This window comes from Vitis riparia, chromosome 17 (assembly GCF_004353265.1).
Source record: "Vitis riparia cultivar Riparia Gloire de Montpellier isolate 1030 chromosome 17, EGFV_Vit.rip_1.0, whole genome shotgun sequence".
Taxonomy (NCBI): Eukaryota; Viridiplantae; Streptophyta; class Magnoliopsida; order Vitales; family Vitaceae; genus Vitis; species Vitis riparia.
In genome coordinates this window covers 19468291-19495719 of record NC_048447.1, presented here as the reverse complement: position 1 = coordinate 19495719, position 27429 = coordinate 19468291, and the positions used below count along the sequence as shown (strand labels likewise).

At 33.1% G+C, this 27429-nt stretch overlaps 3 protein-coding genes across 5 annotated transcripts; all 3 read left to right on the top strand.

Annotated features, from left to right (window-relative positions):
• The first annotated feature begins 2649 nt into the window (after nucleotides 1–2649).
• On the top strand, nucleotides 2650–11884 carry LOC117905191 (mitochondrial pyruvate carrier 1). Of its 3 annotated transcripts, XM_034818132.1 has the most exons (6): nucleotides 2660–2757; nucleotides 9209–9282; nucleotides 9848–9966; nucleotides 10077–10131; nucleotides 10226–10361; nucleotides 11556–11884. In XM_034818132.1, exons 3-6 carry the CDS (start codon nucleotides 9874–9876, stop codon nucleotides 11593–11595), a joined length of 324 nt encoding a protein of 107 aa, XP_034674023.1. In that variant the 5' UTR covers nucleotides 2660–2757; nucleotides 9209–9282; nucleotides 9848–9873; the 3' UTR covers nucleotides 11596–11884. The 3 variants fall into 3 exon arrangements, with proteins under 3 accessions (XP_034674022.1, XP_034674024.1, XP_034674023.1); XM_034818131.1 differs by lacking the exon at nucleotides 9209–9282 and having other exon boundaries at nucleotides 2650–2757; XM_034818133.1 differs by lacking the exons at nucleotides 9209–9282; nucleotides 11556–11884 and having other exon boundaries at nucleotides 2650–2757; nucleotides 10226–10365.
• A 3359-nt stretch (nucleotides 11885–15243) lies between these two features.
• LOC117904859 (4-coumarate--CoA ligase-like 9) lies at nucleotides 15244–21450 on the top strand. The gene is made up of 6 exons (XM_034817649.1): nucleotides 15244–16399; nucleotides 17140–17329; nucleotides 18669–18814; nucleotides 18916–18983; nucleotides 19685–19787; nucleotides 20668–21450. Exons 1-6 carry the CDS (start codon nucleotides 15374–15376, stop codon nucleotides 20785–20787), a joined length of 1653 nt encoding a protein of 550 aa, XP_034673540.1. The 5' UTR covers nucleotides 15244–15373; the 3' UTR covers nucleotides 20788–21450.
• Nucleotides 21451–23975: 2525 nt separating this feature from the next.
• On the top strand, nucleotides 23976–27081 carry LOC117904000. The gene is made up of 4 exons (XM_034816532.1): nucleotides 23976–24481; nucleotides 25054–25485; nucleotides 25859–26162; nucleotides 26695–27081. The coding sequence occupies exons 1-4, from the start codon at nucleotides 24026–24028 to the stop codon at nucleotides 26835–26837; spliced, it is 1335 nt and encodes a 444-aa protein (XP_034672423.1). The 5' UTR covers nucleotides 23976–24025; the 3' UTR covers nucleotides 26838–27081.
• Nucleotides 27082–27429: the final 348 nt, after the last annotated feature.

Here is a 27429-nt window from a genome sequence, read left to right as displayed (position 1 = left end):
TCACAGTATAGCCCTAGTCCAAGGAAGATCACGTGGCTAGTATTAATTCAATTTTATTAATGTTGCGTCAAATCTGTTAGTGGGTAATAATTATTTTTACATAACGGATGGAAACCCCCTTTTTAGTTTTTCCTTACCAAAGCCTAAATATTATATTACTTAGCTCAACGTGTGATACATTTAACTAATTTAATAATCATGAATAAAAGGCTTTTGATTTTGAAGATTTTGAATAAAAGTGCCTTTTTTTTTTCTTTCTAATATCTCTATTTTTTTTTTCCTTTCTATAGTGGAGATAATGATATGTAGTGAAAGAACATGGTCATATATAATGACATTTTTTTTTTTCTAATAGCTCTTTTTTCTTTTCTTTTTTGTTTTATAGTGGAGATAGTGACCCTTAATGGCATATCATAACAAGTTTGTGGTAAGAATGACTTTCGTTCTAATGCTCTAAAAATAATATTCCAAAACTTTTGTATGCTCTTCATTACTTGCGTGGATAAGTCTCATATTGTATGGTATGTAACTTTCATTATGGGGATCAATTTCTAGTTGCGTAACTTCATAATAGTTATATAACGCTTCTGCATAATTTCCTTGGAATTGAGTTGACGTCTGTTATCATCGTCATTTAAAAAAATCTTTGCTCCAAAACTATATTTGAGATTTTCATCTCATACAACTCCTTCATTACGTGCATAATAAAAATAATACATAAAATAAAATAAAACGAAAATATTCTCATTATAAATTGGGTGGGGCTAGTGGTGCGATAATCAATCCTATCTCATATCATTAAACAAATATGAGATAAGATACGTTATCCCCTCTTTTATCTTATTCCATATTATATCTAGCAATCCAACATAGCCTAAAGGCATATTTGAATAATTATCTATTTAGTATTTATTTAAGAAGTACTATAAATGATTTTTCAACTTTTATAAATACTTTTAAAATTTTGTTAAATATGTGATTTAAAAAAAACATTTTTTATGCTAAAAATGTTTTATAAAAACATCGTCAAATAGATTCCTAAAATGTGTTTGTTCTTATTTCTATTCAAAGTATTTTTAATAACAGTATTTTATTTTTAAAATATATTTAGAAGAATTACCAATGAAACGTTCTTCACGAAACACTATGAAAGTGTATTTTACAATATTTTTATTTAAAGTACCTCTCTTAAAAAATTATTTCCTTTGCAAGTATATATTTTTAAAAATCACTTATCAAGTATTTGTGGTAAAACAATATAAGTAATTTTTCAAAATTTTTGAAGTACTTTTTAAATTTTGTGTTTTTATTTCTTTTCAAAAATATTTTTTTTTTACCGTAAGTGTTTTTAAAATAACTCTTTGAAAGTATTTTCTAAATTGTCTCAAATATCTATTTAAAAAAAATAATAATAATTAAAACCAAAATATTTTTTTAAAAGCACTTCCAAACGAATATTAATCCATGTCTTGCAAAAAATGATTGACATTGAGGGGTTGGTTAGGCACAAGGTCCTAATTTGCCGATCTAGTAAGCTATTGCCTGCAAGTTGAAGACAAACAAGAAACGGTTGTGGTAAATAATTAACTTAGAAGCTTTCCGATTTTGGCTGATTTTTGGATCTTAAATTAAAATAAAATTTTTGGTGGGTTAAACATGAAAGAAGAATAAAAATAAGGTATCATGAAAATTATCTGAAATTTTATTTATATTTTAATTTTTTATTCATTATATAAAATAGATTAGATTGGAGATAAAGTAGTAGACATGAAATGAAATTATGGGTTAAATACATTTTATCTACCCCTCAACTTGTTTTATATTTGCCCTCTCACATTTAAAACCTGACATTTTACCCATAATTATAAATCTTTCATAAAATTATAAAAATGATTACGTTTTTTGATACTTTGGTTTGAATACTGGTATGAAATTAAGTAAAATCAACTTTGAAAATGAAAATTTTCAAATGTTTTCAAAATATAATAATAAGTAGTTCTTAATTTTTATTTTAAAGAGATATTCGTATAAGTGTGGTGGGTCAAACGTAGGCAATAGATGTTTTTCTTATATTTATCATTATTTATAAACTATTTATTAACTTTTTAATAAGTATAAGGGATAAAGTGTTACGTTTTAATAAATTTAAAAAGCAAAGAGATGAGTTTTAAATATGAAAAAACAAAGTATAAAACATGTCAAAAATTAAGAGGTACAATGTATTTAATCTTAAAATGATTTAAAAATATATTTATGTTTTATTTATTTTATTCCTCTTATATTTAAAACAATGTATTATTTTAAATTTTATTCATGTTTTTATTTAAAACAATTTTGTTTATGTTCAAATTCATGGATGCTAAACAAAGAAAATACATATTTTGTTCCTAATTATTTTTTAATAATATTTTATATTTTTTTTAAATATAATTTTTCTAATTTAGAGCCCATTTGTAATGATTTTTAAAAGTGTTTTTGAGATGAAAATGGGATGTTTGACAAATTTAACAAAACCCTTTTGAAAAATTGGGAAAACATTTAAAAGCGATTTATCGAGAATCACTTGACAGGTGTGTTTTAAGAAAACATTTCAAAATTTTTGGAAATTCCAAAAATGCCCCCAATGATTCCCGATACCTCCCTTTCCTGTTGACTCATACGTCTCTCCTTCATTCTCCTCCTCCATCGCTCTCCATCCGAGACTACACGGTAGGAAAGACGCTCCACTTTCATTAGACATCGTTGATCGGATCGAAGGTAACCCTCTGTTCTTTTCTTCTTTTTTTTTTTCCCTTCTTTTTTAATGTCTCTTGAAATGTTAGTTAGGGTTTTGGTTTTAGGATTGTTTGGTTAGGAGGAAAGTATGAGAAAATGAAATCTGTAAATCCTCAAATGTTTTTACAGGAATTACTTCCAAGCCTTAACAGTTTTAGATCTATTTTTCAATAGAGCAGTCGAGTCTCATTTCCCAGTACTTCTCTCTCTACAACTCTCATTCTCTTCTGGTTCACATATGCAATTGCTCTGTTTAGGGTTTTTGAGTTCAAGTGTTGCAGGTTCGTTTCTTTTTTAAGGAAGAAAAACTTTGTTTGGTGATATCTTGTTATTTAGAGCCCGTTTGATATGGTTGTTGTCTCATTGCGGTTTATTTGTCTTTAATTTTGTGATTTTTATTCTTCACATTATTATTATTATTATTATTTATTTATTTATTTATTTATTTTTTATTTTTTATTTTTTATTTTTTTCCATATGGGTACTCGAGAATCATCTCCAAGATAAAGATCCACTGCTAGCATTTTTATTTATTTATTTACATTTAGCATTTTAGAAATGAAAATGTAGGAATAGGTCCTGCCATAATTCAAGCTTGTCCTTTCATCTTGGGATGGCAATTCTGCTCATGAATCCTATTGTTCATTTCTATTTATGTTTTTACTTGGTAACCTTAGTGGCCTTCTCCATGTCTCTGTACTTTCATTTAACTTGAATCATATCTACCAAGGGACTACACAAGAGAGGAAAGACATGTAAATGAAAAGGGAAAAAATATTTATATATATATATATATATATATATATATATATATATTCCTTTGAAAATTTAATTCTTTCATAATGGACGAACTTTAGCTGCAACTCATCTTGTTTTATTTGTATCGACTCCAACCACATGTCTTTGCTACCATCACCTTGCTTAAACTAGCGCCACTAGTTCACTGGGCTAAAATAAGGTCTGAAATAATTTTTTGGTCAATTTTCAATTCAAAGATGACGAGCCCTGAAATTAGCCAAGTCAATCTTGTTCCCAAGTGAACATAGTGCATATGCGATCTTGAGAAAATGTATTAGCCTAGAACTAGAGAATTCGAGCTCTAAACCATGTGGGTTGATCATGCCCGGTGATTGTAAAAAACGGGGAACCCTGTCCTGTACACTTTGCCTAACTTACCTAAGAAGGCTTCAATAATTTCACTTTATCAAGGGTTGTGCAAATTAGAGAGCCAAATCTAATTTAAGCTATTTGATAATAGGTTAAACTAGTAGAAAAGTAAATATGCAGAAAAGTAAAGAAACTAGAATAGTGTGCAGGAATTTGAAGTGTGTAGAAAATTAAAATAATTGGAAATGGATGATTGACAAGCAATTAAAAGTTACTTCCAGTAAAGTTGCTTCTAGTGATTTGAAAAAAGTTTGGAGTCTGTAATTGAAGCCCTAGACCTTTCTGGTATAACCTCTAATCATATCTATGGCCTTTGAAGAGTCTTGACTTTAATAAGTTGCCCCCTTTCTTTGGTGTTCTAGATCATGAAGAGTCTTATATGAGCCTGACCATGAGTTCTATGCCTATTTTATAGCGGTCTGCTATTTGTCGGCAGGGTTCTGCTCAGGTCTTAGACTCATTTCCAAGAGAAACAAGATTTGGGTGGATAGGGCTAGGGCTGTCAATTTTCCGAAGAATAAGATTTGGGTGGGAAGAGTTCCAACTAAAATCATGTTTTTTGCGTGGGAAGCTACTTGGGGAAAGATCTTGACTCTTGATAGGATCCAAAGAAGAGGGTGGCAGCTCCCGAATAGGTGTTTTTTGTGTGCTTGTGAAGAGGAAAGTGTGGACCATTTACTTATTCATTGTACAGTGGCTAGAGTTTTGTGGGACTTGGTGTTGGGCTTAGTTGGGGTCAAGTGGGTGTTCCCTTATACTGTAAAGGAGGTTCTATATAGTTGGGGGGGTTCTTTTGTGGGGAAAAAGAAGAAAAAATTCTGGAATTCCATTCCATTATTCATATTTTGGATGGTTTGGAAGGAAAGGAATAGATTAGCCTTTAGGGGGGGGGGGGGTCTTAGTCATTCAGAGGTTCAAATTTTCTTTTGTTTGTAATATCTGGGGTTGGGCTAAATTGTACATGGAAGAGGAGCCGCATTCCCTTTTAGATTTCCTGGAGTGGTTTGCCTCCAGATGAGGGAAGGTTTGTTTTTTGGTCTTTTTGCCTGTTTTGGCTGGTGCTACTTTGTATACGTCCTGTATACGTTGAGGTTTTTTGCCTCTTTAATGAATTGTGTTTGCCTATCAAAAAAAAAAATTCTATTGTCAAAAAATATAAGTTTTGTAACTTAGATACTGAAATTACCTTTCTTATGATTGTTTTCTTCATCAAATAGCTCTCTACCTTGCCAATTGGAACAATCCATTTATCAATGATACATACTAAGTTTTTCACTTGTCCATCTGGTTTAAAGGCAGCTTTTTGCTACTTTTGCTTATTTTATTTTGTCTATCTGATTATTTTTTATGTCCAATTATGTTGGTATGGTGTTAGGCTAAACTGCACAGAATTCCTACTTCATAGAGGCCAAGTCTAATTAAAGTCATGAGTTGATGCTCTTCTTTCCCTTTACTTGTGTTTAACTAGAAAGCCAGTTCATTGTTATCATCAACATACAAAGTGTACAACTGTGCTCAATCAGGTGCAGTATATATTTCCATGATTAGACACTAGTGCTTTACTCCAATATCTACTAGCCCAGCCCAACAACCTCAATTTGAGATTGGGAAAGCCCCCTGGTCACTGACATGACTTAAATTTAGAACAAAAATAACAATGCTGATGACTTCATGGTGGCCGTGAGGTGCGAGGAGTGGAGCGCTGCAAGACGAGGCCCTTGGTCTCCGCTAGAATCTCGTGTAGTGATCACAGACAAGTCTCTTGTGGTAGAGGCGAATAGACATGCTAGGAGTTCTACCCTCCTGTCTGTGGAACCTTTGAGCCTTGGATACCAGCCCTTAGTGATGTTGCTTTAGGATGGCCCTTTTTTGGAGCTTTCGGGAAACGCGGTGAAGAGTCCTTCTAGTAAGGAGTTTGTGGTAAGGGATGAGGAGATGGTTTCACCTTATGATCTGGGCTTCGAAAGTGCTGCGGAGGGGTAGGAATTCGTTAGTTTGCCCAGTAGCTTTGTCAAGGTCAGTAGCAGTTTGGGGGTGCTAGCTGTGGGCTTAGAAAAGGAAATCAGTCTTCTTCTTAAGAATCTGGATTCGAGAAAAAAGGGGGTAAAGGGGTCAGGGGGAAAGAAGAAATCTTTGCCTTCTCCCCGTTTTGAAAAGGAAATCCGAAAGCTAGAGAGTTAAGTTAACTATGATTGCTCTCCATCCACTGTAAGAGGAAAGGGGAGGGGTGCCAGAATTTAGGGAAGGGGTTGGACTTGGGCTCAGGAAGCTTTAGAGCCCAGTAGGAGTTTCTTTTTTGGGGTTGCAATAGGGGTTCCTTTTTTCTCTTGCGTCTTAGTTTCTTTTGTGGCTATTTGTTGTTAGGGTGGTGGGTTTTTCTTTTCTTTTCTCCTGCTTGCCAATCGACCCTATTTGTATTGAGTGTACTTTGTTGTGCCTTTTGGCAAGTGTTTTTAATATATCTTGCTTATTTACCTATCAAAAAAAACAAATAACCATTGTAACACATCCTAGAAGTTACCCTTGGTGCAACATTCACATTTCCAAAGACCCCAATGTCCCAAGCTTTTAAATCCTTTTTCAAAGCTTTCAACTTTGAGAGCAGACTAAACCATAAGAACCATAAAACTCATAACTCTATCACCACTAATTAACCATGTCTATGAACCTTCCACTTTAAGTCACATATTCTCAAACCGAGAAGGGCTCCTCCCACTGACCCCACCTCATCTGAATGAGGGAAATGATCCATTCCAACCATGCTTTGCACCAAATTAGAAAAGTGATCCTCCAAATCACCCATTACCAAAACCTGATCAAGTTGATGAGATCATGAGAGTCTATTCGGAACCCTAGTTTACTCGCCTCTCATCTCAGGATCCTCCATTACCCCTTGTCTTTCCTACATCAAATCAACTTGCAAACACTTCCTTTGTAGATAAAATGTTTTTAATATTGCAAAAGGGAGTAATCATAATGGTTGGATCGATTTATCGGATATAATCACTCAAATTCAAGCTTTCAAATTATCATAATAAAATATTTTAATATTGCTAAGAGGAGTAGTCATAATGGTTTTATTTGATATCATCACTAAAATTCAAGCTTTCAAACATCGTCTACAAAGAAGTTCCAAAAGACTACAAGAAAGAGTTTCCACTTAAGACAAACAATAAAACCATTTCCATTGAAGACAAACAAACCATAGAAGCTTTGCGAAACATGTATCCACACAGTCTAACAAACTTTAGAAATTCACAAACACTACCTAGAATTTTTGCTAAGCAGAAAAAAATTTATGCAATTTAATTCTTGTTGTTATTATTATTTTTCCATGTGAACAAATATGATTGAATTATGAAGTATTTGGCCAAAAGAAGATCTTGCCTATTTATAGTCATCAAACAGCCATCTACAACATAGGTTTTGGACTTTAAATAAGTCTATAAAACTCAAGGACTTCCACTCAACTTCTAGATTATCTCCATAAGATTCTTCTGACCATCAGAAAGAAATTACCACATTAATTTTTCATTCCATGAGTCTCCGATTGGATCTCAGATGTTCTCAGAGATCCAAACAGCGCCTTACGGACGATCAAGGTAATTTACAACAGAGAAAGCTCAACAAACCCTAATCCGAACTTGTTTTCAGATTTCCAAAAAATGGGGATTCACTTTTATGAACAACAACACAGCCTTTGATTTATGTTTCAGAAATTTTCAGTTCATTTGGATTTCTACAAATTACTTGAAAAAATAAAATGAAAAAGAATGAAAAGAGACTTAGGGTTAGGGTTAGGTTACCTTAAGGCGATGGATGATTCAATCGAATCGAATGAGAGATGCCCTGTCTTCTCTTCACTCTTCCCCTTTCAACCAAACGCTAACGTTAGATAGAAACCACTTCACGTTGTTTATTAACTAATTTTATTATTCTAGTTTAAGTAAAATTATTTTACTATTTTTGTTTTATTTTTTTCCCTTTTTTTTTTACCAAATTAAAACACACAATAGTTTAGTCTCAATCATATGCCATCATAGATGATAAATGAGTTGAAATTTTAATAAAATATTTAAATAGTGGAAATTTTGTTTTAAAATAACTTATCCTAATTATTTTTATTTATTACTCAAACTGACGTTTTGAGAGATTAGAAAATGTTGAATAAAAAGTATACATTTTATGATTATTTCATTTTAATTTTGTGATTAATTCATAATAATTGATATAATTTTATTTTATATATATTTATATTTTGGACCTCGTGTTTGATATTAACTAGGAATTTTAACTACATCATTATAATTAAAGGGTAAAAGAAATACCATAATGTATAATTGTACTGTTGGTGCACTTAATGTTGAACAATATTCAATCTGTCCTTAATGTATAATTGTACTGCAGATTAGATAAAAAGGCTGTGTCATCGTCCACAGCAACAAACCCACCACAACAGCCCCCTATTTTCTTTAAAACCTCTTGACTCCACAGATGCAGAGGAAGGCCTAACACCCTCACCCAGACCTCCTTGACAACACCACTCTTAAGAAAACAACCAGCCTCAGGGGTACATCTTGCTAAATGCAAAAAATTATCCTTGATCCTTCTAGAACCTCTGGCAAGCACCCTCTCTGCCTCAAATTTATCCTCAAATTCAAATAACAGCAAAGCTCCCCCAAAAGCTGAAATCTTCACAACCCTTTTCAATGAACAAAGATTGGTCATACAATTTTTCAATGAGGACAAAACAGGAGATGTGTCTGACCCATCCCCAAACCACCCAACGAAGATGTGTTACAATGGTTATTGTTATATACAATGAAGAAAATATGATACTGCTTTCTAATTAATTCTGTTGTGGCATCAACATCACGAAATATCAATCTGATAATGCTTTAGTAGCACTATAAGGTCATGTTTGTAATGCTAGAATAGAAAACGAGAATGAGAAAGTAATTCCATTTTCCATTCATTAATGTGTTTGGATTGTTTTTTAAAATGAGAATATAAATGAAAAATTCATTTTCATGGGAACCTCATCTCACCCCTACTAGAATTTTGATTCCTCTCTTCTATATAGTATTATGATTCACCTCCATTTCCATCCTATTTCCGTATGTCAAACACATCCTAGATGCCCTACGTCAAGTCATGAGGCTATCTATGGTCTTGTACCTTGCAAACTCATTTTTGTTTAACATTTGAATTTCATAACTAATGTCCTTATTGGTTTTACATGAATTTTTTTGAATGTGGGCATCAGACCGTGTTGGGGTTCATCTCCTTTGAATAGGTTGTCTCTCTTTGGGCCATGGATGGGTTGGTGGGACATAATAGGTGGGTTTGGGAATTCAGATATGAAAAACAGTTTTCTTAGTTTATTTTTCATGAAGGCACTACTGTACACTTATGTACAATGCAATAGTTTCCAATGTATTTTTTATATTTTCAATTATTGCTCAGAACACTATGTAAAAAACCAGAATAGGTGAATTTGGAAACTCAAATATGAAAAACAGTTTTCTTAGTTTATTTTTCATGAAGACTACTGTATATTTACATACGATGCAAAAGTTTCCAATGTATTTTTTATATTTTCAATTATTGCTCAGAACACTGTGTAGAAAACAATTGAAAACATCTCAAATTTCTTCTAAAAAACATCTTTTTTTGAGAACAAATTTTAAACAATTGTTGTTCAGTCAAAAGTTTGTCAAACATCTTTTTTGAGTTATAAAATTGTTTTTAAAAATAGTTTGCAAACAAACCCTAAGTTTCTCCATTCCTGTTTTGCAACTCATTCTGAATTGCTTCTACATAATACATGTTTCTCCTTTTGCACATTTGATATCATATCTAATTGATTTTGTTTTGCCTGACCTTTTTAATTAAACTATTACAGGGGTATTTGAGCAGCAGTGGTAATATATGGCTTCCTTCCGAGCATTCTTGAACAGTCCAGTTGGTCCAAAAACAACTCATTTTTGGGGACCTATTGCCAACTGGGGATTCGTTGCTGCTGTATGTTTCACTTCCATAAAACTTTAGATATACAAGTTTAGATACCCGACATTTACAGAGAGAGATTTATTTCATGCTGGTGAACATTTTCTATTACTATGGAATGGCAGGGGTTGGCGGACATGAATAAACCCCCAGAAATGATATCTGGCAACATGACAGCAGGTTTAAAAATTCGGGTTTGCAAAGGAGGTGAAATTTTCTTGGTATTAATTGGACTTCTGAGATTCTAATTTGGCTTTTGAAATTGGTGCTGCAGCTATGTGTGTTTATTCGGCCCTGTTTATGAGGTTTGCATGGATGGTTCAGCCTCGCAACTACCTTCTTCTCGCATGCCATGCCTCAAATGAGACCGTGCAGCTTTATCAACTCTCCCGTTGGGCAAAGGGTCAGGGGTAAGTAACTAAGGATGCTTCTATTTCTTTCTTTTTATTTTTATTTTTTATTTTTTAGTGCTTGCTTGGATACATTTTCTGTGTGTTTTTGCATAATTATAACTTCTATATAAAATATGGTAATTCTTATATAAAAAATATGGACTTATCTTATATCTTTAAAAAATTACTTTTAAAATTTATAAAATTTGAGGCAGTAAAATTTTGTTATTATCTCAATTTTTTCAAACAGTTATTAAAGTCCATTATCTTTTTAAGATTAGTCTTAAGAAGTTCTTACATTTTATATAGAAATTGTTATCATTTTCTGTTTTTAAAAATAGAAAATAGCGGATGTATTCAAATGATGCTTTAATTTTTTACATCCACTCCATTTATCGGAACTGCTGATGCTCTACCTCTACACCACTTAAATACCGTGGAGGCTTCATTCCTATTTGGCACTAACTACCTTTCAGTCCCAATTGCATTTCGTATGGTTGTCCTATTGAATTTTGCTCAACTATGTGATAGCTCTGTCGGTTCTTCAGAAACCTGTTTTCCTTTCCATGCTAGGCCAGAGAAAAAATTTGGGAAAAACGTTAGTTTTGGATTATATATATTCTCGATCCAGTTGCATTTTATGTGGTTTTCTGATCTACTGTCATTGTGTTTACCTGCTTTCATGTAACTGTGAAACAGAGGAACCTTATTGGGTTTAGGAGTAGTGTATGAAACAAAGAAAATGAATAAGAATTTTAGATACGTGCTATATTTGTGTGTTTTCTTTTTGTGTCTATATAATTCTTCAATACTTGGTATCATTTAGTATTTTGGAACATCATATTGGAAATTTTGGACCCGAAAACAGGTTGTTTGAAAATTTGTTATGAAACAGGGTGATTTTCGAAAACATATTTCTTTGTAGACCATTATGAGAATTAAGAAAATACAGAGAAATCACTTTTCTGTGATCTTAACCCAAACCCCCCTTCATCATGATCTTCTCCCTTTTCATCTTATTAAAATTGAGTTTGTAAGCATAACTTTATTCTTAAAAATAACATATATCTGTCTTTAGAAATGGTTCTAAAAGACTAATTTGTGAGAGCTGCTTCTGAAAGCGCTGCCAAATAAGCCCTAATATTCTCTTGGTACATCAAGTCCCAGTATATTAAGTAACAAATCTCTTCCCCTTTGCTTGCTTTATAACAGGTACTTGCAGGAGAAGAAAGACGAAGCTGCATCTAACTGACTTGGTGCTGCCTTCTTCTACTTTGCTCGATCAGCGATTTCTGTCGGGGTTCCTGGAAACCACTGCCATCTTGTGTCAGACTCCTCTGAAACACTTCACTTTCAATTTTATTGCATGTATTAGCAGAACCAAGCAGATCACAGTCGAATGAATCTTGATTCCTATTGTGGCTTTGCTTTGATGGCAATTAATAAATCTGTAAGATAGTAGTATTTGATCCATGATTTCATTACTGAAATGTAGCACTGCCCAGAGATGAATGTTGATTTTCCTCCTCTGTGAAGCCTTACATGGATGGTTTAGTAGTATTTACATGAATGATATAGATAGAGGAGAGGCTTAGATCAGTTAGATGTATCTTTGGGCAGTCTCTGCTTCCCCACAAGTCTAAGAAATATGTAGATTTTTTTATTTTCATGGAAAATGAGTACAATGAAGATTAAACGGGGAGAAATATAGAGTCAAAAGAATAACCTTGAGGAGTAGTTTAGTTGGTTCGGTTTTGGGTTTGCTCCTTAATGGTTACCAGTTTGAGTATCCTTAGGGTCATTGGAGGTTTATCCGGTCATTAACGTCAGGTCCCTATGGAATTAGTCGAGGTGCGCGTAAGCTAACTCGGAGATACACGGTTATAAAAAAAAATATAGAGGCAAAAGGAGAACAATGAAAACAATAATGAAAAATAAAATATAAATTTAAACTTAAAGCTTAATATATATCGGGGGTTTTAGATGTTAATTTCTTTATATAAAAATAAATAACTTAAGAATATATACCTTTTTAAAATAATATTGTTATATTTTTATTTTACTTCTTATATATTATTTTTAATACTCCAATTGGATTGGTTTTTGAGAAGTTATAAACATGATTTTAAGTTTAGTACAAGTGTTTGGTAAAACTTAATAATTATTATTTAATTATTTATATTGATTTTAAGTTTAATTATATTTAAGTTATTGATTTAAAATTTGTTATTTAATTATCGTTATAAGTATTAAAGTTATTTGATAAAATTAATTAACTAAAACAAATGAATGTAAAAATACGAAATAAAAATATAGATTATTTTTACTTATTACTTAAATTAAGTTATTAATTCATTTTAAGCCATTAAATTGGCTTATCAAAACACCTACCGATATATCTTTGTATAAAATTTTATGAAAAGAATTATAACTTAAAAAAAAAAAAAAATTAGTATAAGTCAGTAAAATATTATTTTTTTGTAGACATTATTTTTAATTTATATAAAAAAAATTATTTTATCTTTATGAAAATTTTATAATATTAATATTAATTTTAAAATATTATAATTTTTGTCTTAGTTGAAAAGTTCAAACAAAAACAATAAATTATTCCAATCAAAACCTAATTCTTATTTAAAGAACTCTTATGGAAATAGTTTTTGAAGATCAAACAGAACTTTTGATAAAATTTTTATCTAAGAATATTTTATACAATGATTTACCAAGGAAGACTTGCTCCCCACATAACACCCAAATTTTTAGTTATTAAAAAAATATTATCATAATTGTTCATACATAACAGTCAAAGTAAGATTGATACTAGGGACATCTACTTACTTATTGAACGTGAAAAGTCAACCATAATCCAAGTACGCTTAAATACAGTGAGAGAAAGAAAGAGACCACAAACCAAATACCCTTGAATAAAGAGAGAGAAGACTTTCGGGGCCGCGTGGTTTTTCAATTTTAATTTTTTTAATAATAATTAAAAAGATAAAAAATTAAATTGATTTTTTTTTTATCATATTTAAGTAGACAACATCTTATTGAAAAATAAGTTGAAAACATTACTTTCACTTTTTTATTTTTTTATTTTTTATTTATTTTTCGGTCTCCAAACAAAAATTTTATAACCAATATATATATATATATATTTAAAAAAAAAAAAGAAAAACATCTCAATCGATCCCTTTTGGATATTTAAAGCTCTAATACTTTTCTTGGTCCATTAGGTGGGAAATGTCAATCTGAGTGCATGAATGATTTGGCGGCTAAACTTTAAGCAAGTTTACACATTCAAAGCCAGCCAAGTCCTATGAATGCTTTTAAAAAGGAGATGATCATGTGTTTTTTGAATTTGGTAATCGAAAAGTGCCTGAAATTCAAAAAAAGTGCAACCATTTTTGCTCCCTCTACATCATTTTCACATGTTTTATATCAAATCGTTCTAGAAAATATAAAATGAGTATAAGATCAGAAGTTGTTATCAAAATATTTACCTCATTCAGGTGACTCTCTTTTTTGGGGATAATTGATTAAAAGAAATAAAATAAACATAAAATTACAAATCTAATATTTCACTCTCTTTTTTTAATCCAAAAAAATACTTATTTTGAACAAAAAAAATGTTTTTACATTTTTTTTTACAAAAATATTTTTTTTTAAATACATGTGTAAATAATGAAAGTGTTAAAGGGTATTTATGTTAAAATTATATTATTCTTCAAGTTAAAAAATGAAAAAATTTATTTTTACAAGTTTTTTATACTTTCATTAATTAATCCATTTTTTTTAGTGTAAATAAATAAATAAAGTGTAACTTATTATTTGAAATGCCTTTTTTTTTCATTTTCTATTTATAACTTATTTTTCTACACCTAATAAGTAGTAATAAAAAAGTTATTGAAAAAAATTAAGTAAGAATAGGGTTACGAGTGGTATAAGGAGAACTATAAGTGTAACTTATTTAAATTAATGTTTGATAAAATTTTAAAAATTATTTTAGTGTGATTACTTAAAAAAAATTAATTTAGTTTATTATAACATTTTTTTAAAAAGGTGTATTTGAATTAAAATCATAATCAATCCTACTCTAAAATACATATGATCTTTCAAGGGGTTTTGTTTTATACCTAAAATCATGTTTCAATATATGAGTATCTGATTTTCAATGTTGTATCAAAAAATAGATGGATACCAATTTTCAATGTAGGTTTTTAATGGATGGTTTATATTTAATCACATACTTCAAAGTTCACAATTTAGATTACTATATAAAAATATTTTATTTTATTCTTTTACTTATAATTATATATATCACTGTTTTATCTAGAAGGTATTTGATAAATTAATTTAAAAGTGATTTTAATAACTTAATTTCAATTATTACATAAATTTAATATTATAATTAAAAATTAAAAATCATTTTAAATATTAAATCAAAATAATTAATTTCAAATTTATTTAAATTATATATATATATATATTTAAATTTAGATTGATATAAATTACATTATTAAGTTATTTTAAACCATTAAATTAATTTATCAAATATCTCCTATTAAAAAATTTTAAAGTTAAAAAAAAAAACAAAAAAACCTTTCATAAAATCATTGTAAACGGCTCTCTTATTTTTGTTATTAGGCGAGCGAAAAATCAAATTTCTACCAAGCCATTAAGCCACTAAATCAAATTTAAAGGTAAAAAAAGGCTTCAACATTGAGCTTGAAGACATATTTCCCTTGCGAAACAAATATTTTCTATTCCCCGCCCCATGTTTCGGACTCGGCCGGTGATTTTTGTTGCTTTAATTTAATCATCATTTACCATAGGAGCAAAATTAGCATGCTAGATGGAAAGCAGAAAATATCTTTATATATAATCTTCAGTCTTCACACGTGAGAAGGAAGGTTACAAAAATGGTAAGAGGGACATTCGACAATCCAATCAATGCTCAGCCAAAATCGAAGAAGGCCTCAGGTCCCAGCTCTCATCAGTGATCTCGACTCTCTGAGCGCCAGTGGCTTGCAATGGCGGAAATGAATGGGAACCACTGGATCGATCCGAAGAGCGGGTTCTGCCCTGCAACCAAGACCTTCCATAGCCTCCGACCTCCGGTACCTTTTCCGCCAGAGCACCGCCCTCTTTCCCTCGCCGAGTACGTCATCTCCCTCCTCCGCTCCGCCCCTGACTCGCCGCTCGAAACCACCAACGTTCTTATCGACGCTTCCTCCAACTACCGCCTCTCGTATTCTCAGTTCCTCCGGCAAGTCCAATCCTTGGCCACCTCTCTTCAGCGCATCACCGGCCTTTCCAAAGGCGATACTGCTTTCATTCTCTGCCCTCCTTCTCTCAAAATCCCTGTTATCTACTTTTCTCTCCTCTCTCTCGGCGTCACCATTTCTCCCACCAATCCGCTCGGCTCCGACTCCGAAGTTTCTCACCAGATTCACCTCTGCAAACCTGCGATTGCATTCGCTTCTTCGAAAACTGCTCACAAGCTGCCGAGCCTGCGGCTCGGCACGGTGCTTGTTGATTCGCTGGAGTTCGACTCTATGATGACAGAGAATGGGGCAGGTTATGGTAAACGAGTGGAGGTGAGTCAGTCTGACCCGGCCGCGATTCTCTATTCGTCCGGGACCACGGGACGAGTGAAGGGAGTGTTGTTGACTCACCGGAACCTGATCACGCTTATCGCTGGATTCCACCATAACCGGCTAGAGAAAGAGGAGGATGCGCCGCGCCCAGTGTCGCTGTTCACGTTGCCGCTATTTCACGTGTTCGGATTTTTCATGCTTGTGAGGGCAGTCTCGTTGGCGGAGACCTTGGTTCTGATGGAGAGGTTTGATTTCGAGAATATGTTGAAGGCCGTAGAGAAGTACCGAATCACGTATATGCCGGTGTCGCCGCCCCTTGTGGTGGCGCTCGCAAAGTCGGAGCTCGTCGGCAAGTACGACCTTAGCTCGCTTCAGTTGCTTGGATCCGGCGGGGCGCCGCTGGGAAAGGAGGTTTCCGAGCGGTTCTCCGCACGATTCCCCAATGTACAGATGGTACAGGTGAGAAACTTTAATGGGCCCCTGACTCATGTGGGCCGACAATCTTACTGTCTAATGGACCCCTCACGTACTCATGGCTGCCACTGCAGGATAATAGCTCCAAAAATTAAATGATAATTTTAATGTCTTAGAAATGGTTGGGTAAGTGATTTCTTACTATTTATTTCTAAGGAAATTAGATTATTATATTACAGGATGGTTTATTGAAAAATTGAAAAGACTTCCTAAAATCACAATCTTTATCAAATATAGAGAATGTTTGATAGTAAAAATATTTTTACTAAAAATATTTTATTTGAAAATGATTTTAAGAGAATTAGGTATTAAAAGTGTTTTTTAAAAAATATTATAAGTACTTGAAAGTAATTTTAAAAAATGTTTCTAACTTTCTAATAGATAAAAAATTTGATATGTTATAAATACTAAAAACATTTTTTAAAATCACTGAGAAATATATTCTAAATTTGGTCAAACACCTAATTTTTTTCAAAAACACTTTTTGAGTTAAAATTACTTTCTAGATTACTGCTAAATGGATTGGAAGTGTTTCTGTATAAATATTATTTAGAAATAGGATAGCTATATATCCTATACAGCATTGTGAAAGCTGTCATAGTGTGTGTATAGCTACTTTATTTATGCAGATTGGAGGCTCTTAATCTCGTTAAACATTTTGGCAGCTTCATGTATATTATTATGGGTTGTTGAATGTGAATCTACTTTATTGTTATATGTCTTAGGGATATGGTTTGACTGAAAGTGGGGGAGGGGCAGCAGGGATGGCAGACCTTGATGAGACTAAGCGGCATGGATCTGTTGGTCGCCTAATGCATGATATGGAAGCCAAGATAGTTGATCCTAAAACTGGAGAGGCCTTACCACCTGGCCAGCAAGGGGAGCTGTGGTTGCGTGGTCCAACAATCATGAAAGGTGGTGCATATTTGTGCAAAGAATTGTTCCTTTCTCTATATGTGATAATGATAATGCATGTTAAACATTTTAATTACATGGAGATAGACAGTGGCACTATACAAAGGATATATCGAACTCCTATACTAGATTGTGAAGCCCATGATGTTTAAAATTTCTGAATTTATTTATTTATTTATGAGTTCTGTGGCATTATACATAGGAATATATTCTGCTTTTATTGTGATAGCTCATGAAGTTTGTGTATATCAGATTTGAATCCTAAACATATGCTATCCCCTCAACTGCCTTGCTTTGTGAGTGATACTTGTTTCCTTTGCTCTTGGTTAGCTTTTCCATGAGATACTGTTGAGAGCATAGCAATAAGGGAATAATTTCTCATTATTCAAGCTAGCTCCTCTGAGTTGGTCTCTGTCATTCTTTTCTCCATGCCTTTGATCTCCCCTTGCCCACTGTGAATGTAATGGAAGCCCATGCCTTGGTCATCCTGTCCAATTAAGCTCATCAGCCTTTCCTTAGGCAGATTCACTTAAAGGTGAATATCATTTCTGAAGAAATTTGCTGAGATTTGTCCATCTTTTTGTGGACTTTCTGACATTCTGTTTTGAAACTTGACTTTCATGTTCACAATTTTTGCCACACATATTTTTCTCCATTCTTACATTTACATGCATAAGTCAGCTTGTGTGAACTACTTGGTTTCAGCTATCTGGATATTATTTCACTACTCAGCTGTGTCTAGGGCAATATCTCCATTATACCATACCATAGACTGTATGTCTTTTTCCCTGCTTATCCCTCCTTAAGCTATAGGTGTCTGGCACAATATCTCCTACCACACCATAAGACATCAGTCACCTTCACTTCCTGTTTTATCCCTGCAGCAGCCCCAACTTGAATGGAATCTCTAATGCTTACTGGTGAATTTTTGTCTGTGTCGTATATGCCTGAGCCATTTTAAACAACTTTCTTCAGTACAAGTGAATAGAGCCATGCATAGAGGAGCAACTTATCTTACCTTGAGCTTTTTGTTACTGAATGTTGCAAGTTGCACACTTGGCTTCATTTATGCTTTTTCCTTCCTTCAAGTATGCTCTGTAAATGTTAGAACTAAAGGTTTGGAATCTTATGAAATTGAAAAGCTATTTTCCTTCTGATTGCCACCGAAATGGCCCTTCATTTTCATTCATTGCATTCATTTTTATTACATCTCAAAGCCACCCATTGAGGGTTGGATTTTTGCTATCACTACTTCTAATTACTTGCAATTTAACTTCAGCCTTCTCAAAACCATTACAATGCTTCCTGCTTAACAAGAAGAATGATGGTGTAAGTGCAGGTTATGTAGGAGATGATGAGGCAACTGCTGCAACCTTGGATCAAGAGGGCTGGTTAAAAACTGGTGATCTTTGTTACTTTGACTCTGATGGATTCCTATTCATTGTTGATAGGTTAAAGGAATTGATCAAATACAAGGCATATCAGGTGATTGAATTACTTTAATAGGTTTATCGGACTCCTAGCAGACACATGTTTCAGGTGTCATTTCTTTGCCTTTTTAACTCAAAGTCAAGAAAAAATTGCAGGTTCCTCCTGCTGAGTTGGAACATTTACTGCAATCCAATCCAGAAATTGCTGATGCTGCTGTAATCCCGTATGTATCTCTTACTACCATCTTCTGTCTGGGTGTAGCAAATCACATTTGCACAGGTGTATGTCGGGTCCAAAATGCTTCAAAAGTCAAATTTTGTTGGATTAATATAACCAGTTCTACTCCTCATTCTTGATTTTACAAATAGTAATTCCTAGGTTTCATGGGTTTCAGAATGTTTTTCCTTTGTAGAAACATTCAGGTAATATAGAAAATTGAAGTGTATGATCAGATATGTCATGTTTTCAACTTCCTTCTTTCTTGTTGAGCACCAAAATAGAGAGGAGATGTTAATTAGCTACTTTAATTCAAATTTCAAATGCCTAGTGAAGAAAGCCCCAATATTTTTGCTACTTACAACAGACAATTGGAAAACAAACATAAACTGATAACAAAGATTTTCTCTACTGGACTCTAATAATGCCTATAGCAGTTCTGATATGGAGAAATATGAGAAAGAGGAAGGGGATTATTGGAAAAGATAATAAAAGTGTGGTTCTGGAACTAACATTTTTTCCCTATGTTGAAGTGCTTCTATTCATTAGCAGTAGGGTTTAAAATGACATCAATTGCTTGAGTCCCACTGACAGGGTGGAAACGTATTTTATTTCAAGGAACATATAGTAAAGTAGCATGCCCTTGCAATTTTAGTTCTGATGGTGTTTCCATTCTTACTATTATCCTTCTCCATTACATAAATGCAGGTATCCTGATGAAGAAGCAGGACAGATACCAATGGCCTTTGTGGTGAGAAAACCGGGAAGCAGCATCACTGAGGCTCAAGTTATGGAATTCATTGCAAAACAGGCATGCTCACTTCTGTATACCTATGAAAAACTTCATTGATGTTTTTAAATATTATACATTCATACATGGGAGTGTGTTCTGTTAGCAATTTATCCAAATTATCACTAGATAATGTACATTCATATCTTGGTCTCTTCCACACAGAACGGCATAATGACTAATGTGATGCTAGTTATGTATCATAATAATAATATTTCTTCACATGATACATACCATATGAGAGAATAAATAGAATTTGCATTATAGATAGATGGTTTACCCAGAATTTGGTGCACACCAGTCTCCTTAATCCTCATCAGCTGCCTTTCCTGATCCCAGTTACTTTGTTCCAAATTCCTTTTTTTCATCCTGGGCTTTCTCCCCCAGACTGAACTGCAAATGACTAGTTTAGGCTTGTGGGTGTGTTCATATGGTGTGAATTCGAAAAATACCGAAGGCAAAGTTGTTATTTTTGTCTGTCCTGAAACAGACTCAATTAAATAGTTTTCATTGAATCTGTGCATATTCTCAAGATGAAGTGTACTCCTACCTACCTGGATCATTTAACTGGTTCTTTAGCTCCAGTTGAATCATCTGAAAAGAAAGGAAAAAATAACGAAAAGAAATAATCTATATACTACTTTTGCAATTTTCCTTTTTCTACTGATATGGGAGGAAATTATGGATTGATGAATAGGCAGGCCTTCATTTGACAGCTGACTTGTCTATAAACCAAGTACATAATGTATTTAGGAGGATCCTATCAAATTAAACATCCCTGCATTTGTACTAATAGGTTGCTTTTGTATCACAATGTTATTGAACATTTTTATCTTGAGATGCAGTTTGATTTTGTTTTCTTTGTTGCTCTTATGCTATATTGATGCATTTCTGCTTGCAGGTTGCTCCATACAAGAAGATACGACGCGTAGCTTTTGTCAACTCCATTCCAAAATCTCCTGCAGGAAAGATCTTACGAAGAGAACTGGTCAATCATGCGCTCTCTAAACCTAGACTATGATCCATTTATCTATTCAATCAGAGTGGGAGCAAAGAGCAAGAAGTAAACATGCCCAAAATATTTTCATCTTACTCTGGCATGGAAGCCATCACCGGCATATTGAAATCACAACTGAACCAAATGGCCTCAAAATAAAAATTTTCTATTTCCCAATATACCTGTCTGAGTTTCCTCACCCCAGGCCCTCATGTATCCTATAACCATAATACAGTTATTATAATTGTTTTGTATACTACCTATAGCTTTAGGAAGTCGCGGAATTGTGTTGATTAAAACCATTTTCAGCTACGTGATTCATCGATTATCAACCTTCTTGAGTTCTTTTAGTTTGATTCTTTGTCAGCTTTCAGGGTTTAATTCATTGATGTGAGACACACTCAAACAGTTTTGGGAGCAATTGAGACTGTGTACAAGATTTCAGAGATGTAGAAGTGAGCACTCTGGTCCATCTCTGAAGGTCAGAAATTGATTCTCTTCGTATTATTGAACCAATAACAATAAGAAGGATTATGGTTTGGATTTTGAGAACATTAGTACAGTTTGATAAATTGTTTCTGTGGCTGCTGTCATTTGCCAGATGTCCTTTGAACATGATTTAAAGGCTTGCTGCTACCCATTCAATTCTGTGTTTTTCTTTTCATTAATTCAAATTATTGTCTAAAATGATTGTAGAATTGCCTTATTACAAACATGTTTTAATATGGAATGTGATGGATACAGTGGAAATGATAATGAAGTGATCTTGCAATTTTTTTATGGAGCCTGTCCAAAGCTTTTTGGGCCAAAGTCCAGCCTGGCCCAAGCCTAACCCGGGTCGAATGCCCGCTTGAGTCCTGATCGGGACGGCCTGAACCTATACCAAGAGGTTTGAATGTTTGAGTTCGAGCCAATCCAGCTCATTCACATGCCTAACAATTAGGGTTACAACTTGGATGAATTAGGAGGTTTTCAAACCCAACCCAACGTTGGATTAGGAATTCCCAACTCATGCCGAGCTCCCGGATAATTAAGGTTTTTATGAATTCTTATGGGTTATCAAGCAAAATAATTATTTTACAAAATACAAAAATAAAATATTTTATAATTTTAGATAAATCATTAGTTACTAATTTAACATAAATAATTATTCATTAAAACAACCTTTAATTATCAAAGATATTTTTAAAATTAAATAAAGATGATAAACTCGTTACTCTAAAATAAGAAATGTTCGTTTTTTTATTTATTTAACATTTTTATGTTTTTTTATATTTAAATAAAATTATATATATATATATATATATAATAATATGCATGAATTTAAAAAGTGTTATTTTCCATGAATTTATTAGAGAGTAACGATCAACCTCGTAATTACAAAACTTTCATAAAATTATAAAATAAATTATTCTTTTTCACTCTTTGATTCGAATATTAGTTTGAATTTGGTAGAATTAATTTTAAATTAGTAGTCTTGAAGTGAAAATTTTTAAACCCATGACAACTTTGAACTTGAAAAAAAAAATATTTTTTTGTCTTTTTTTTTTTTTAACTTAACATGCTATTTATCAACTTTTTTTTTATAAATTTAAAGGATAAAATGTTATTTTTTTAACAAATTTAAAAGAGGAAGTGTTGAGTTTTGAATAGAAAAAAATAAAATATAAAACATTAAAAAGATAAAGTATATTTAACCTTAAAAATAAAATATTAAAAAAATAAATAATTTAATATTTAATATTATTAAACTCTTTAATCCTATTTAAAATTAAGTAAAAAAAAAACCAAACACCGTCCTGATATGACCTACAACTACGAGGCATGACATGATTGGCCTGAATGCATCAACTTTCAATGCTTATAAAGTTGAGTTTATTGATTAGTCAAAAAGAAATTAAGTCGAGTAGTGATTAATCACTGTGGTACCAGAGCAGTATTGCGTCTTTTTTCAAACTAGCTTAAGTGTTTGGGAGCTTTATTTGGAAGTTAATGTATTGGGATTGAGGAATGAAGCTATGGCTGACAGGCGAGTCTTCAACATTCTTTGTGGGAAACCTCATCAGACCAAAAAAAGTAAGCCTACATTGAAATTAAGTTACCTAACTACGGAAAACGATGAACACCTAACATTCCTACCTAATTTACAATGTTGGTAAATACTATTCTTTACCATAATATCCCATTAACTAACTGTCAATTGCTAAATGCTAAAATCCTAATCACTTTTTATCTCTATATGTATATATGTATGGAGAGAGCTTGACAATTTGCAGACAAAAAATGACCTCACAACCTCTCATTTTCAAGAGCTTTGACCAAAAATAGTATATTTTAAAAAAATTTCAAAAATTAAACTTGTTTCCTAAATAACACCCAATTTAATGCGTCTGTGCCATATAAGCTATCATGTCATAAAATCATAATTGATAATTACGATTTTATTTTTTTTAAAATGGTTAAAAATCAATGACTACGGTTTTTATCTATTTTAGAAAAATAAAATCGTAATTATCAATTATGATTTTATGACATAACAATTTATATGATACATATATAATATATACTAGACATTATTTTGAAAATAAGTTTATATTTAAATTATTTTTTTAAAATGTACTATTTTGGGTCAAAGGTCCATTTTCAAGGCCTTTGGTGCATCATTTTTTTTTCCCTAAAGTCCCACCTGTCAGGGCCACGGACCTCAACAACCGATCCAAACTACCTAGGTAGACCATCATACCCCCGGTGTCATATCATCACTTTGTCTCACTTCTCGCTTTCTCAAAAATCTTCAGATGTTTCCTAGGACTTCTGAAAATTTTTCTTAATTTTATTACTAGGTTTTTGAAGGTGTTTATTTGTGTAGTTTAAATAATTTTTATAAAACTACTTGTATTTTTTAGCTAAGTTAGAAGTGTTTTTTAATTTTTGAAAATGTTTTCTTGTTTTGCAAAAATGTTTTACATTCTAAATTCAAATCGTCCTTCTATATTTGTTTCGTCTTGTCAACTTTTCCATAAATAAACGGGTCAGCAAGTATTATGCATCTGACAGATGAACACCTGCGGAACTATTATATTAAAATGAGACGCTCCGCATCACGCCATCCACGTCCACAGAAACATGGGTCCCACTCACGTTCTCCTACTCTCTGCCTCACACGATAACTCCCTCTCCCTCTCCCTCTTCATTAAGAAAAACGCCGCTTCTCCTTTTCCTTTCCTTTCCTTTACTTTCTCTCCCCTCGCCTCTCTTTTTCATGGAAGTTCTTCAAACAACAACAGAGGGATCATCTTCTCGAACCTCTCTCCTTGATTCATCTCCGCAACAACCAAGGCATGACGAAGGCGATGGAGACGGCGACGGAGACAGAACCATAGATGAAGCTCTTCGGCAGCTGGAGACATTCCTCAGAGTCTTCGGCTTCTGCCAGTATTCTCTGCTGAGCTTCGCCCTCTCTTCTCTCTCATTTATCGTTGTCGGAGTCGTCACTCCGCTTCTCTGTATCGAGCTCTCCAACTGCTCCAACTGCGAGAAGTACCAGATCAAGAGGTTCGAGCTTGATATTTTGGTTTCTGAGGTCGTCGTTGCTGCTATTTCTCTTTTGTGCATTTCTCACAATCTCCGCAAGTACGGTGTGCGGAAATTTCTCTTCGTGGATCGCTACCATGGCCGTCTGATCCAGTTCCGCGAGGAGTACGTGCAGAGAGTCCGTGTGAGTAGATACACACAACTCTTCTTTGTCTCTGTAAAATTCTTTTTATTCTATTTTATTATTCCTTTCTTTTCTTGGACGCTTGGAAGTATCAGTATTATGATATTATCTTCTCAAGAAGGCGGGCGGTACTGAAGATTCTTTTTTAATATTTTCCACTTTTCCCTTTCCGTGACTGTTTTTTGACTTCTTCTTCTTTATTTTTTTTTAACTTTGATTTTTTAATGCATACTGAGAAACAGATGTTAATCGAAAGAGGAACACACACAGTGATGTGATTTAGCTCTAATTTCGAAAATGAAGGGGAAAAAAGCTAAAAAAACTAAAGTAGTGATTTGAATATGGTATATATATATATATATATAGGCCAATGTCATCTGCTTTTCAATTTCAATCTACTTTTAGACAAGTTTTTACTTGTATCACTTCAGCAAATTTGGAGTTTACGAAGATTCGTGAGTTTGGGGAGCCAGAATTGTTAAATATTCTGCTTCTTATTTTGAACGCCTTTTTCTTCCGAGGTAAATTATACCAATTATAAGAAGTTTGATCCTGGAATTCTATTTGTTCAGGGGTTTTTCCAGTTGCTGGTGATCTGGATACTACCTTGCCTCCTTGTGAAGACTATCCGCGAGATCATTCGGATTATATATGCTCATCAAAATTCATGGTGGCAATCTGCTGCGATTTTGTTTGCTTTGATTGTGTCATGGTCTTATTCAACTATAATCTATTTCTCAGCTTGTGCTTTGTTCAATTTGGTTTGCAACTTACAAGTGATACACTATGAGAATTATGGGAAGCTTTTAGAAAGGGATTTAGATATTTTGGTATATATTGAGGAGCACATAGTTTTAACTCACCATTTATCGAAGATAAGTCACAGATTTCGGATATTTCTTCTTCTGGAGTTCTTGGTTGTCACAGCCAGTCAGTTTGTGGCTCTATTCCAGACAACAGGGAACCGCGGGATCATCAATTTCGTCAATGGAAGTGATTTTGTTGTAAGTATAAAGTTTTAAGTTTCTTCATATAATGTAGAAGGATCTCAAACTATAAAGGCCTGACTGGGAATGTTTTTTCAATAGAAGCTCTCAAAAAAAGTTTTGGAGAACAATTCTTAAAAACAGTTTTCAAATTTCAATAACAAAAAAACTGTTTTCAAGAACATTGTCCAAACAACGCCAGAATCTCTACATAGAAATGTTTTTCTATTTCATTTAGATGGCTGAGATATGAGGCCTACTGCGGGGTTTGAAACCTATGGAGCTTTTGCTCACAATATTATTCACACCAATGGTTATTCTGTGCGTGCTCCTCTAAATGCTTAAACTGAATATCGGCACTGATAATTTATAATCATTTGCCACATGGCAGGTCTCCTCTATTGTTCAGGTTGTTGGTATAATTCTGTGCTTGCATGGAGCTACAAAGATTTCACATAGAGCCCGAGGTATTTCATCAGTTGGCAGCAGATGGCATGCGTTAGTTACATGCAATTCTAATGAGGCTTCTCAGTTGGGAACTTTAAACAGCCGGGGAAACATGGAGGCTTCACAAGCACTGGGCTCATTACCTATAAACTACTCAGAAAGTGATTTGGAATCAATTGATGTGCCCTTGCCTGTAAACACACAATTGGTTTCTTATATGGCCACGTACCAAAAGAGACAAGCCTTCGGTATGTATACCCCAATACCAACTGTTTTCTTCATTAATTTGTCTTCTTTTGAGCGTTTTTCCTGATGAATATCAATAGAAGAGTATTCCCATTTTATTATGTTTGATTTGAGTATGATCTTCAATTGCCCATATCCCACATGGCGACTAGTTTCTCCTTTGCAAATAGTTTGGACAAAGACTTTGGAGTGATGTGGAATAACTCAATTGTATGGTACAAGTATAGTTTCTGGCACAGAAGTAGGAATACATATATATATAATCCAACTGTCATATGGAATGATACTTCTATGATGTAAATCAAGAGGCACCACCAATAAGATGGTTCCAACGCAGATCTCATTGTTTTCCATTTCATAGATCATTGCATTATTTTATATCGATTTATACCTTAATCTTATTATTTTATTATCTAATTCTTTTATACCTTTAATCTCTTATATATGCATATCCATGTTTTTGTAACAATTTTTCTTTATACTAGGATTAGATTTGCTACCTGGATTACTTAAAAGGTGGTTTTGGCCTTGCAGTTTCTTATCTGCAATCAAACCCTGGGGGGTTCACTGTTTTTGGATGGATAGTTGACCGGGCACTCATCATCACAATCTTATTCGTTGAGCTCTCGCTGGTTCTCTTTGTACTCGGGAAGACCATAACTTATACTACCACTTGATTTGTTGAAACAACCCCTCAGGCCCTCAGGCGGGGCATACTTAGGACGGGGCAAAAATAGCATCAACTACACATGTAAGCTAAGCGTCTACACATCTGCCTTTCTGTTTGCCTCACGACATTGAAGACATTGAAATTTGAGGAACCTAGCATCACATTAATTATTTTTTTAGGATCAAATAAGGTTTTGTAACATTTAGTTTAGGCAGTGTCATTAAAAATGCAATTCCAAGTGTTTTTACCAAGTCTGACACTTAGAAAAATAAAATTTTTATTTTTAAAATATTAAAAAAAATTAAAAACACTTCACACTTCAAAATGATTTTAAAAAACGTTTATAATCCTTTTAACACTTTAATGATAAAAAATTTTAAATATTAAAATTATTAAAAATATTTTCTAAAATCACTACCAAACAGGCTCTAAATCACTGCTAAATGCACTATAAATTATATCAATTTGCATTATCCTTGCCTTCAAGAATCATCCAACTAATTAGTGATTTGTGCAGCTGTAGGAAACCTTTTTAGGCGGATAATTAAATGTTTCCCATAATGAAATATTAAGAATGAACATTGCCATTATAGTGTCGT